The sequence below is a fragment of the Taeniopygia guttata genome, chromosome 19 (genome assembly GCF_048771995.1).
Source record: "Taeniopygia guttata chromosome 19, bTaeGut7.mat, whole genome shotgun sequence".
NCBI lineage: Eukaryota > Metazoa > Chordata > Aves > Passeriformes > Estrildidae > Taeniopygia > Taeniopygia guttata.
The window spans coordinates 7,690,732-7,702,929 of NC_133044.1; the positions used below are offsets into that span (position 1 = coordinate 7,690,732).

The window sequence follows — 12,198 nt, forward strand, 5'->3', positions numbered from 1 at the left end:
AAGGAACTCTCTCATGCTCATCTCCTGGATCCTGCAGCATGCCTTGAATGCCAGTGAGAACTCGGTTTATAATTTGTGAACAGTAATTTAAGGCTAATAGCTACAAGTAAATGTGAAGTTCATATCTGGGCTTCCTCAATGTGCAAGAAAATTTTGGATTTGAGGTTCTTACTCATACTGGCTATTACTAGCAAACCAACTTACATAAAGTAATACACGATTGAATGTAAATCTAAGATTTAAGGACTGTAAAACAGTTAATCTATTTTTTTCCATGGTTTTTTGTTTGATTGGGTTTTTTTCTCTATCTTCATATGTTTTTCCAGAGTTGGAAAATAGCAGGAATATCAGGTGGAACTGAGAGCTTGACTGGGCATTTGTGTTAACCTCAGGAGCCTGGAGAGAATCTCTTTGAGAAGTCCAGAGATGAGTTTTGTAATAAGTCAGCATCTTCAGGTAGCAAATACCTGATGTGCTGCCATCAGTTAGTTAATTGGTATCAATGGAATATTTATTCTCTGTAGTAAAATCAATCCTGGAGCTCCTTCTTGAGATGTGAATCATAGGGCTTTACAGGGAGCAGAATTAATTTTATTTAATTTATTAAATGCCTCTTTTTTTTTTTTTTTTTTTTATTAGGATGCAGTAAGTCAGCTTTTACACTTAAGTTATATAATTTGGGGTGTTGATAATATTTGAGCTCTTGAATCCACATATTTTTCTCCCCTCCTTCAGGGGTTAAATAGGGCGCATAAAATACAGAGCCATCTGAATATAAATGCCACTTATGTCACCATCTATGAATACATGTACAATGATATTTTGCAAGCATAAAACACAGATTGTTTCTTAAACTTCTGTTTCTATCATTTGTACACAACTAGTCAAGCTTTGCTTTATTGTAGGGAAGGGCAGAAAATCCTTAAAACTGGCTCTAATAAAAAGAGGGGGGAAGCAAATAATTATATGGAAAATGAAGGGAGGAAAAGTGGATAAAAAATGGTTCTGAGCAGGTTTGCTTGCTTTTTGCTAGATTAATTTTTTAACTTGATAGATTAATTATGTTTAATTCTAAGGAAAATGTGGATTTTATAAGCTAAAACAATGTGAAGGCCACAGTGTGCATGCACCTTCCCATGTCTCCTGTCCTCTTTTATTTATAGGGAATTTTACATGATATTACAGTGGTGGTTGTGGAGTGCTCAGTTTTGCCACCAAGTACAGATTTGTGGTCCTTCAGCTTTAAAAGTGAAGGGCACTGAAGCAACGCCCAGAGCCAGTGCTCCTGGATTTGGGTAGATAACATTAACTTCTTGTGCTTAGTTGAATAATTTGTCAAAAAAAAAAACCAAACTCTTGAAAACAAACCACCACCCAACCAACCAAAAATCCCAAAACCAACCAACTAAAAAAGTTCTGTTTTCTTGTGCCAAAATTAGTGAAGCCTTACTGTACAAAAGTCACTTTGAAATTAAATTCAGGCCTATTCAAACTCAAAGCACTGATTTATAGAACAGATTGGGATCTCAATTCCCTGATCTCTTCAGTGGCACTGTATTTTTTGCTTTACAGCATGCCATGTACAGTGTGACCTTGGGGTTTTTCCCACTTAGTGTATGATTCACACTGTGTCCAGAGCAAAAAGAGGAGGGGAACTTCCAACTCTTTTCAGTCTACCTTGTGATTCTTCTGGAGGAAAGATGTGGGGAATCATTGCAACGTCTTTGCATTCTCTATGTGTTCAGGGCCTTGTACTGGTGGGAGCTTTGCTTTTTAGCAAGTGTCTTCAGCTGATGCAGGAAGACACTGGAGCAGGTTTCTAATGCAGAAGGATGTCCTCCCATCACAGATTCAGTTTTCCTGTGAGGAGCCAGTACGAGTACCATGTAAAATCCTGTAGGGACCATTTTTTTTCAGTTTGGTTGGATTTTTCCTCCTTGTTTGGGTTTTTATTCTCTTCCTGTTGTGAACGGCCTTTCCTTGTCTTGTACGCTGGAGATGATGTTGCAGCCTTCTCTCTCCCTCTCTTTCTCTCTCTCCCTTCCCTACTCCCATCTCCGCTGTTCTTTTTTCTCTCTGTGTGACCAGACTCAGACGCAGTTGGAGCATGCCCGAATTCGGGAGCTCGAGCAGAGCCTGCTGTTTGAGAAGGCACAGGCTGAAAAACTCCTCAGAGAATTAGAGGACACCAGGGTAATGCACCCTCACTTGCCCTGCCTGCAGACAGCGCTTGCACTGCCCTGGTGCTCATGATGCCTTGCTTTGGGTTTCTTTCTTTTGGTTTTTGTGGGGTTGATTGATTTTGGCTTGAACTTAAGCTTCCTTGATTTTGTTTGTTTTTTATTTGCTCTCTTTCCCAGAAATAGTAGTATGATATGATTTCTAGCTTTGCTTCTCTTCTGGGGAACTTGTTTCTCAGATTGAGTTTGCTTCTCTGCCCCACGCCACCATCTGACACATGAGCTCTTACAATTCATTTTTCAATTAACATATCCCAATAATATTCACACCCTGCACAATTCATTCTGCCTCGAGCCCTCCCCCAGGCTGTAAGAGGAAATAACTGCAATCAACATTCCAGTCTCCCCTGCCAGTTGTGGGAGCTGCCATCTGAAGTGGAAGGTACTGGTGGATGCAGGTGGGCCCACTCTGATCCTTGGCTGTGCCTGCAACAGGACAGATGGCCCAGAGGAATCCTAAAAGCAGCCAGATGTGGAAAGGGCTTTTTCATGCTAGTGTGGTGTGGGAAGCAGCAAACTTGCTGCAGTGAGCAGTAATGGGTTTGAGAGCTTTAGAAAACAAAAATGTGAGGGTCTCCAAAAGATCTGGATGGTTTGAAGCCCCCTGTGCCCATCTAAAATAATGACCACCAGCTAATGACCATCAGCTCCTCGGCTGATGGCTGCTGGGCAAATGGCAATTGAAACAAAATGAAATTGATTTATTGGAGTTTGATTTCCTTGTTTCTTTTGCTTTTTTCTAATATTTCATCCTTTTCTCCATCCATAGTGGCAGCACCCTGTACTCCCTGTGACTTGCAGGGAGTTCAGCCCTGCCAGGTTACATTCAGATGGCAAAACATGGATCCATAGCCCTTAATCTCAATGTTTACCACGGCCAGATTTATTGTCTTGCATCCTCTAGCCTCCTTTGTTATTTTGACTTTGCTAATAAACTCTACCAAGTACTCATATGTAAAAATCCCTTTTCCTTTTTACACCAGGGTAAACAAATTCTGTTACAGAAGAGAGGTCTGCAGGCTGAGGATTGCTGAGCAATAAAGGAAACATGATATGCTTAATGCTGGTTTCAATGCTTGTGAAATTCCTGCATGTGCAGTCACATCTCCTCTGTGCATCATCTGGCAAGATGCCTGGTCTGGAAACATAATGCCCTTCCAGGACATTATTTTTCATAAACCACTGTTGCTCCCTAGTGAATTTCAAGGGTTATTTCCAAGGTGTTTTTCTGTGGAAAGCAAGAGGTTTGTATTAGGAAAAAGAAATTGCAATTGGCACAGACGTAACTGTGAGTTGTCAGTGCTGGTTACCCTGGTGCAAAACCATGCTCAGGTTGGAGGGTACCAGGTGTCCTTTACCTCTTCATTTGAACTCTGACTAACGTGCTTTGAATTTATTTCCACTGGAGAACGCTTATGAAGGGAAGGTGTGGCCATGAGAGGTGCACTGACCTTGTGTTTGTTGTGTTGCAGTTGACCACGGTGGCGGAGCAGTCCAGGATCCTGCAGCTGGAGGAGGAGCTGAGCCTGAGGCGCAGCGAGGTGGACGAGCTCCGGCAGTGCCTGCAGAGCTCCCACCAAGCAGAGAGCCCCGAGCACAGCCTGGGCTTGCAGTCCGAGGCTCTCCGCTTGCGGGATCAGCTGCTGTCCGCCAACAAGGAGCACCAGAAAGAGAGCAGCCAGCTGAAGGAGAAGTACGAGAAGACACTAAAGAAGTACCAGCAGGAGATGGAGAAGCTGAAATCTGTCAATGAGAAGTACTCCCAGGAGATTGTTGACCTAAAGCATAAAGTTCAGCAAGCCACTAACGAGAACATGGGGCTCATGGACAACTGGAAGTCCAAGTTGGACACGTTAGCTTCTGACCACCAGAAGTCTCTGGAGGACCTGAAAGCCACGCTCAACTCAGGCCCTGACACCCAGCACAAGGAGATTGTTGAGCTGAGGGCAGTGGTGGAGAGTATAAAGTTGGAGCACCAGCTTGAGTTGGAGAACCTGAAAGCAAAGCACGACATTGAGACAGCTGTCCACATAAAGGAGAAAGAGAGTCTCAAACTGAAGCTGCAGGAGGCTTTGGATGAAGTGGAAAAAAGCAACAGCAACTGGAAAATGCAACTGGAAACCAAAAGCAGTCAGCACCTTCTTGAGCTCCAAGATGTGAAGGACAAGTGTCGAGATGCTGAGCTGAGGGTGCATGAACTGGAGAAACTTCATGGTGAATATACAGATCAGACACAAGCAATAGCTTTCTTGAAAGAGCAGATATCTTTGGCTGAAAAGAAGATGTTGGACTATGAAACATTACAGAAAACAGAAGCCCACAGCAAACAGGAAATCCAAAGATTACAGGAAAAAGTGCTTGTCTTAGAGAACAAGCTGCAGTCCATGGAAGCCCTGCATCCTTCTCAGCATGCAAATGTATGACTTTAGGGTCATTCTGCTTGTTTATAATCACTGTTGGTAACTCCTCAGCCGCTGCCTTGTGCAGCTTTCTGAGGCTTCAAATATCTGGATGGTTTTTTCTTCCACTAACAGTGTTCTTTCTGCACTGCATCTCCATGCTGAAGGTGTCTTTCTAGAAAGCCAGGACAGTGGGACAATTAGGAAAAAGGAGCAAGTGGGGCCACACCTTGGTTTGGAGGCTGCTGTGGCAGCAGACTAGGGCTGTCATGGTTTGTCAGGGTGGGCTCTCATCCTGAGCAAGCAGAGTTCTGGACTGGAAAACCATCATTCCTACAATGCAGTTGTACTTCTCCAAGGAGCTGCAGCAGGCTTGGTGTGCTACTGGGCAGGACTCTTTGGGGGTGTTAGGAGGATAGGGTGGACAAAGAGTCAACCTTGCTCAGCACCTGGAGCAAGAGAGGTGCAGTGAATGGCTGAGCTGTGGGATGGGGTGGGGGAGCAGAGCAGGGGCTTCACAGCCCAAATGGGAGACAGGGAAATGCTGATGTTGAGGGTTATAGTGAAAAAGCTGCCAGCAAGGGTCAGAAGGGCACCAGGCTGGGGAAATAAAATGCTTGATTGAATATGAGACCAGGGAAGGCTGAAATAAGAGTAGTAATATGAAGGGGTCAATTTACTGTGGCCTTTGTGTCTAAGTAATCTTTTTTTTTTTTTTTTTAACTGTTTGCCACAGGATGCATCATCCTGCCATTGTGTGTGGCACGAGGAATCGTGGCTGGTTCTGCACTGTAGTGAGCAGGGAGATTGCTACTCATGGGGGGCTGGGCCCCTATTTGTGTTTGGATTTTGCATGAGGATAGAGGAAAACCCCAATTTACATCCTGTGGGGATGCAGAAAATTAAAAATAAGCTGTAAAATGTGCACATTTTAAGAATACCGTATTGAAATGTCACTGGTGATGTAGTTTCTGTTCCAGACAGAGATGTCAATGGAATGAATTCAATGCTTGTGTGTAATTTCCCAATGTGAACAGCCCCATTGAAACCAGCTGCACCTCCAGGGAGCAAAGTCAAGCCCAGGAATTCCACGTTGTCTAAGTCAGAACTCCACACCTTGGAAATAGTCACACTGAGGACAATAGAGGCAAAGGCCAAGGAGGATTCTCCAGCATTAATAGTGTTTGAAGGGTTGCTCCAGGATGTTTCATATAGTAAGGACAGTTGGGAACAATAAGCATAGCCAGGACCCTGGGAGAAATGGGTTGTTATTACAACATGTAATACATGATAGCCAATATTCAAACAGGAATGAATGGAAAAGAAGAAGCTGGAGGCTTGTTCCAGAGCCCTTTAGATAAATGGAAGGGCTCTGGGGGATATTGATACTGGATTAGAACCAGGGAAGTCTTGAAGTAATTATTTCAACTATGTGTCCATTAAAATCAGGACAATATGCAAAGAAATGCATGGGTGAAAGCCTTTGAGTATCATGGGGCAAGTTCTATTTAAAACTGGCTTAGGTAATTTCAAGTGACTGCAGTATTCACTGTCCAAGTATTTTAAACAATCAAAGGTGTCCTGTGACAGTCTTTCCTAAACCTTCAGGGGAGAGCCACAGCTGTGCTTCCCAGGAGTAGTTAAATAGTTTTTTTCCGTACCAAAAGTACATCAGGCAGCATATTTCTCCTCTGGAGGTTCTCCTGCTTCTGTTTGTCCCACAGCCCAGAGTTCAGAGAACTGACCTGTATGGACACAGCATTTGCTCATTACTATTTTTATGAATGCATTAGTTCTCTAATAAATTATTATTTTATCAACGTTTTTATAACTTTGGGCACAGCTAGGTTCGGCAGAAGTTGAGGAACTTGTTGACTGGTAGGTCTCAAGCTGCGTGCTGGAGAGAATTTGTAGTTGGGTATTTGCTGTGATTGACCAGAGGTGCCTGGTCTGAGGAAAAATGTGAGCTCTGTTCCCTCCTGGGTGAATCCTGCTGTTGTGCTCAACTGTGGTTGTGTGTGGGCACTCTGCTCAGCCCCACTAGTACCCAGCTGGACAAGTGGCTCCTCAAAAAAGCCTTTATTTCCCCCTTGGGAAGGATTTAAAACATCCTAAATTGGATACCTTCTGCTTTGGATGGGGCTTTGTGGTTGTTAACTTTTGCTTATCTTTGGGTAAAGGGTTAGTTTATATCTTATATTTTACATTTATTCCAGATGATTGAGACTAATGATATTTCAGAAGAAAAGATAAAGATGAAGCAGACTATGGAAGGTATGAAGCTATTATTTTTACCCTGTTCTAGTGACTCATGCACCTTCTCTTCTTCTAACTTTCTGCTCTTGCAGGGATGGCTGCATGGCAGGGATTTAGGAAGACATTTCATCTGTCAAAATTTGCCAAATGACATTTGTTGTCTGATCAGGGGTGGATGTTTTTACCTGTGTTAGATACTCCCCATGCAGGTGGTGCAGATTGGAGACAAATCTGGGGAAATAGGTGCATATCCATCCCATCACAGATTTTTACAGCAGGTAAAATTTAGACATTAAATGTTCTGTAGAACACATTCATGTTACACCCCATCCCTGGCAGTGCCCAAGGCCAGGTTGGACAGGGCTTGGAGCAGCCTGGGATAGTGGAAGATGACCCTGCCCAAAGCAGGGGCGTGGAACAGGTTGATCTTTAAGTTATTTTCCAAACCAAATTATGTTTCTACACTAAATTCTTTGTTGATTGCCAGGTAATTCCTGCCTAGTGATGGCAGAGCTTAACTTGATCCAGCAGCCACTGCTCTAAATGGCCACTCAGTCCACATGTGCATTGTTTCCACACTGAATAAACCCAGAAAGATGTTCTGAAAACAGCCAGGTCAGATTTAAGCCACAAAAGCATCAGACTTCAGGTCTACAGCTCTGACCATGGAAATGCATCAGTTCCAGAACACATGTCTTTTGAAACAGTCTCTGCCTTCCACTGTAGGAGGTGACACAAAGAAATGTGCTGAAATTTCATTTTGGGTTTTTTTAAATTAATGTTTATTGCCTTTCCCCCCTCCTCCTTGGAGGTTGCTTTCGTAACCCTGTCTGATACAACTTCCCAGAGTGCATCCCAGCTCCAGGTGTGGTAAGATGCAGTGTCTGTGCCAACAGGAGTGTACCACCAAGGTGCCCCCTGCACCCTGACCCATGCTGTGCACCTGACACCTTCCCAGTTTGCACAAAGCATTTTCCAAGCCTCTCATCCCTGTCTTTTCATTCCTGCACAGACCTCCAGGACAAGCTGAGTAAAAGAGACAAAGAGGTGTCATCCCTGGTGACCCAGACTGAAACTCTAAGGGCCCAAGTAAGTGGTAAGTTTCCCTAATCCAGTGTTGGTGGGAATGAAATGTTTCCCTGCTTGTCCTACAGCCTGGTGTTGAACAAGAGCCCAGAGCTGAAATAGGCTGATGAAAAACATGATGCTGCTGGTGTTTGAATGGCTGTTGCTGTTAGAAATTAATTCAGGAATTGGACACAAACTGCAGCAGATATTAGTGTCCTGTGAGGGAGGGTTTGGGCTTGTTTCTGTGTAAAGCTAATGAAGCAGAACTCGGTCAAGCTGGGTGTGTTGTTTCCAAGATCTCCCCTTAACTCCAGCCAGTCAAGAGCTAATCAGGTCTATGCTTTTAGGAGCAGGAATTGGGAAAAGGCAAAAAGTAGGGATATAATTAAAGGACTAAGTGACCTTTCTTCCCCTGAATCCTCTGCTTCTCATAGCTTTGGAAAACAAATGCAAAACAGCAGAAAAGAAAGCTGATTCAATATTCAAAGAAAAGAAGAGGTTGGAAGGAGAACTGGAAGCCTTGACCAAGAAAACACATGATGCCTCAGGGCAACTGGTCCTGATCAGCCAGGAGCTGCTCAAGAAGGAGAGGTCAGTGTGCTGGTTTGGAGGACAGAGCTGCAGACAGAGGGGCTCTGAATATTCACGTTCCTTCTGGGTACTGTAATGACCACCAGAGGAAATGTAGGGTTGCACTGTTGAAATCCAGCCCACAGCTTTCAGCTCTTTAGAGACGCTGATGTGTGAATTTGGTTAGAATTAGAGGCTGTGAGTTCTCAGAAGGCAGTGCCCTTTCAGTGCTTGCCAGGAGCTGCAGGACAGCTCGGTTGAGAGTGGATGCTGAAGTCACCCACGAGCCAGCCGGGCTGGCTGCTCCCAGGCAGGGCTGGGCAGGTGCCAAAGTGGGACAAGGGAAGAGCGGTGGGAGTTGGCTCAGATTTGCTCACTGGCCTTTCTTTGGCTGTGCAGCAAAGGTGGGAGGGAGCCCAGCAGGGCTGCGGTGGTGTGTGGCTCTGGGGATGTCTCCATCTCTTGCAGGAGCCTGAACGAGCTGAGGGCCCTGCTGCTGGAGGCGAACCGGCACTCGCCAGGGCCCGAGCGCGACCTCAGCCGCGAAGTGCACAAAGCTGAGTGGCGCCTCAAGGAGCAGAAGCTCAAGGATGACATCAAGGGCCTTCGAGAGAAACTGGTTGTGCTGGTGAGGGCACTAAAACCCATCCTGGGCAGGCGGCTCTGTACTGCTGAGTGGGGTGGGGTAGGGAATCTGAGCCCTTCGCTCTTGTTTCAGGTCTTTGTGTTTTCTTTTGTGCTGCTGAGCATCTGATGGGAATTCTCTTAGTGACTGAGCTGTGGCCTGCCTTAGCAGCACCTCATTATACAGCAAAGATATACACGTCATATGTCACAGAATACACAGAATATCCCAAGTTGGAAAGGCCACAAGGATCATCAAGTCCGACTGCTGGCCCTGCTCAGGACACCCCAACAATCACATGTGCCTGGCAGCATTGTCCATAGGCTCCTGGAGCTGTGGCAGCCTCGGGGCCATGCCCTCTGCCCTGGGGAGCCTGGGCAGTGCCCAGCACTTCACCCTCTGGGGGAAGAGCCTTTCCCTGGTCTCCATCCTGGACTTCCCCTGACACAGCTCCAGCTGTTCCCTGGCTCCTGTCCCTGGTCACAGAGAGCAGAGATCGGTGTGTGCCTCTCTGCTTCCCCTCGTGAGGAAGTTGTAGCCTGCTGTGTCCTTCTCCAGTGTTTTTCTGTTCACACAGGTTTTAGATCCATGGTTAAATAAGACTACAGTTTGTGGGAGAAACTGAAGGGCGTTCAGCCACCCCACGTGTTACATATTCTCTGATCCAAGAATAAGCAGTGTCCTCAAATTCCCGTGTACTTCAGCGTCCTCCAGTGGCTGAGATGTCAATAATTTATTTGAACTGCTGGGAACCAACTGGAGCCGCTTCTGGTCTCTTGATAGGAGCCGTGCTCTGCCGCACCTGCTGCTGCAATCAGCGTGGTTCTAGGCATCGTGGATTTCTGCCTTGACTTTCTGCAGCTGTTGGTTTTGATATAACATCTCCTGTTTTCCCTCTGGTGCCTTAAGGACAAGGAGAAGTCGGTGACGGACCAGCGGCGGTACTCCCTGATCGACCCCTCCTGCGAGTCAGAGGTGATCCGGCTGCAGCACCGGCTCGTCAGCACCGAGGACGTGCTGCGCAACGCGCTGGAGCAGGGACACCAGATGGAGAAGCTCATGGAAGCCATGAGGCTCTCCTCTGAGAAAACACAGGTACAAATCAGCAAACAGCCTTGCTTAGCCCTCATCAGTCCCCTGGTGTGGGAACTCAAAATGTCCCTCAGACATTTTTGGAGGTTCCAGGTCCAGGTCAGAAGCATTTGAGACCCTGGCAGGCAGCTGGAAACAGCTGTGATTTTGGGTTTGAACCATGGAATGATTTACCAACCTTGCAGGAAGAACAAGAAGTCACAAAAGTTTTGATATTATAGTAGAAGTAGTCACAAAATAAAGGGAAGAATTTTTGAGTGCTGTACATGGGGGTTTTAAGTCCTGTACAGGGGGTTTTGGTTTTATACATGGGGGTCAGAAGTTTTAAGATGGAGGGATTTGGGCCTGTCCTGTCCTCCCTCTTTCTTCTTCCTTACCTCCATGTTCTTGGTGATGTTGGCACTCACAGATTGGTTTAGAGTAGAAAAGCACCATTTAATATAGGTAATAGGCATTGGGGAAAAAACTGTAAACATTTAACTTGTAATGTACCATATAAAAGATAGCACCAGGCCTGGGCAGGGGGAGAGAAGAAGCAGTCGGGAGTCAGAGAGGATGTCAGGGTGTGTGTGTGCCTCTGACTGAGCTGTGAGCAAACCACAGCAGCTTGAGAAGAAAATCTTTTAGATAACTTGCAATTAACTGCCTTGAGACCGAACAACAAGTGACTGCTGAGCCTTTCTTTGGAAGCATGGCTTGGAGGAGAGACTTTTCCACCACACGGAGCCACCCTCGACCTAGGGCAAGCTCCATCATCCTGGCATCTGGCCCTGTGCTCAGGGGTGATGCCATCAGCTGGGTCACATCTTTGCTGGGACAACCTGAGCAGGCCTTGTTCTGCCAGATGTAGCCTAATGCTGTAAAATCCCTGCTAGCTGGTAATCCCTGTGTGCTCCAGGGAATGGTTGCTAGACATGGGGTTTTGGGGAAGGTGCACTGTGAGTAACTGTTCTTTATGTGTACAGTATGGTCTGGCTCCATGTGTTCATGACTCAGATGTGAGGTTTTTCTGGCATCCCTCTTCTTTGAGAGATTTATTTGGGTGTCCCTAAGCAGAAACTTTGCAGGTGACTCTGGGAAAATGCTTTCTGCTTCTCTTACCAGCTCTCTTACCACCTTGGTGTTGGATGTGAGTTTGCTGATGGACTGCTAATGTTGCCACTCCAGTTTCTGTTTTCTCTCCACAACTTCCTCAGATCTCCCTTTGTTTCTTCCAGCTAAAGAAAAGCTGCTTCTTTTGCCTGTCTTACATATGTTTTTATGAAACTGAAGGGTACAAATAGCTTGACTCTCAACATTTGGCTTTTCCATCTCATACCTGTGGAGCCTCAGCCCTCACTGATTCCTCCTGCAAGGTGACCTGCCCCTTGTGACAAGCTTTGTGTTTCATGTCCTTGAATGTTCTTCTAGCTGTATTTTCTCTTGGGTCTGCAAATAGGCAGTGGTTTTTGGAGCTCAGGTGCACTGTTATTTCTCTTGACTTGTTTATTTAAATTCTCAGCTGAAAAATACCTTTCTCTTGCAATAATGAGTTACAACTGGCATTCAAGTAGACACTTTAGGGTAGTACAGAACAAGCCACTAGACACAGAATGCGCAGAGAGTTTTTTTTTCACTGATGCAGGTGCAGATACACTGTGGTAGGTGATCTGGGGGGTTTCAAGCCTTCTCCTCCCACGACAGTCTCTTTTGGATACACTAAACACTTTGCATTGCAGTGATATGGGCATGGAGGTGGTCAGGAGGGTGCAAGGTAAAAACTGCAACCCTGAAAGATCTGCTGGCTCACTGAACATCTGTGTGTTGCACACAAGCTCCTCTATCCTGCAGTGGAGCATCTGCCAGCACCAGGCAGGACTGATGGAGTTGTGCTGACATGTTTGTGGTAGTCCAGGATGTGTCATAATCCTGTCAGGACCTTCAGAGGACTTCTGCTATGTGTCAAATG

At 45.7% G+C, this 12,198-nt stretch overlaps 1 protein-coding gene across 6 annotated transcripts in view; it reads left to right on the forward strand.

The window, feature by feature from the left end:
- The window catches only part of CLIP2 (CAP-Gly domain containing linker protein 2), an 86,993-nt gene that overhangs the window by 68,645 nt on the left and 6,150 nt on the right, over positions 1-12,198 (forward strand). For 3 of the 6 annotated variants that reach the window (XM_012568739.5, XM_002191948.6, XM_012568738.5), the window contains exons 9-15: positions 2,089-2,193; positions 3,713-4,657; positions 6,856-6,913; positions 7,908-7,991; positions 8,398-8,554; positions 9,002-9,161; positions 10,068-10,253. In XM_012568739.5, the coding sequence (XP_012424193.4) occupies positions 2,089-2,193; positions 3,713-4,657; positions 6,856-6,913; positions 7,908-7,991; positions 8,398-8,554; positions 9,002-9,161; positions 10,068-10,253 (1,695 nt within the window). Of the gene's footprint in view, positions 1-2,088; positions 2,194-3,712; positions 4,658-6,855; positions 6,914-7,907; positions 7,992-8,397; positions 8,555-9,001; positions 9,162-10,067; positions 10,254-12,198 lie in introns of those variants that run through there. The other 3 variants (XM_072916844.1, XM_012568740.5, XM_072916845.1) reach the window with 2 other exon arrangements.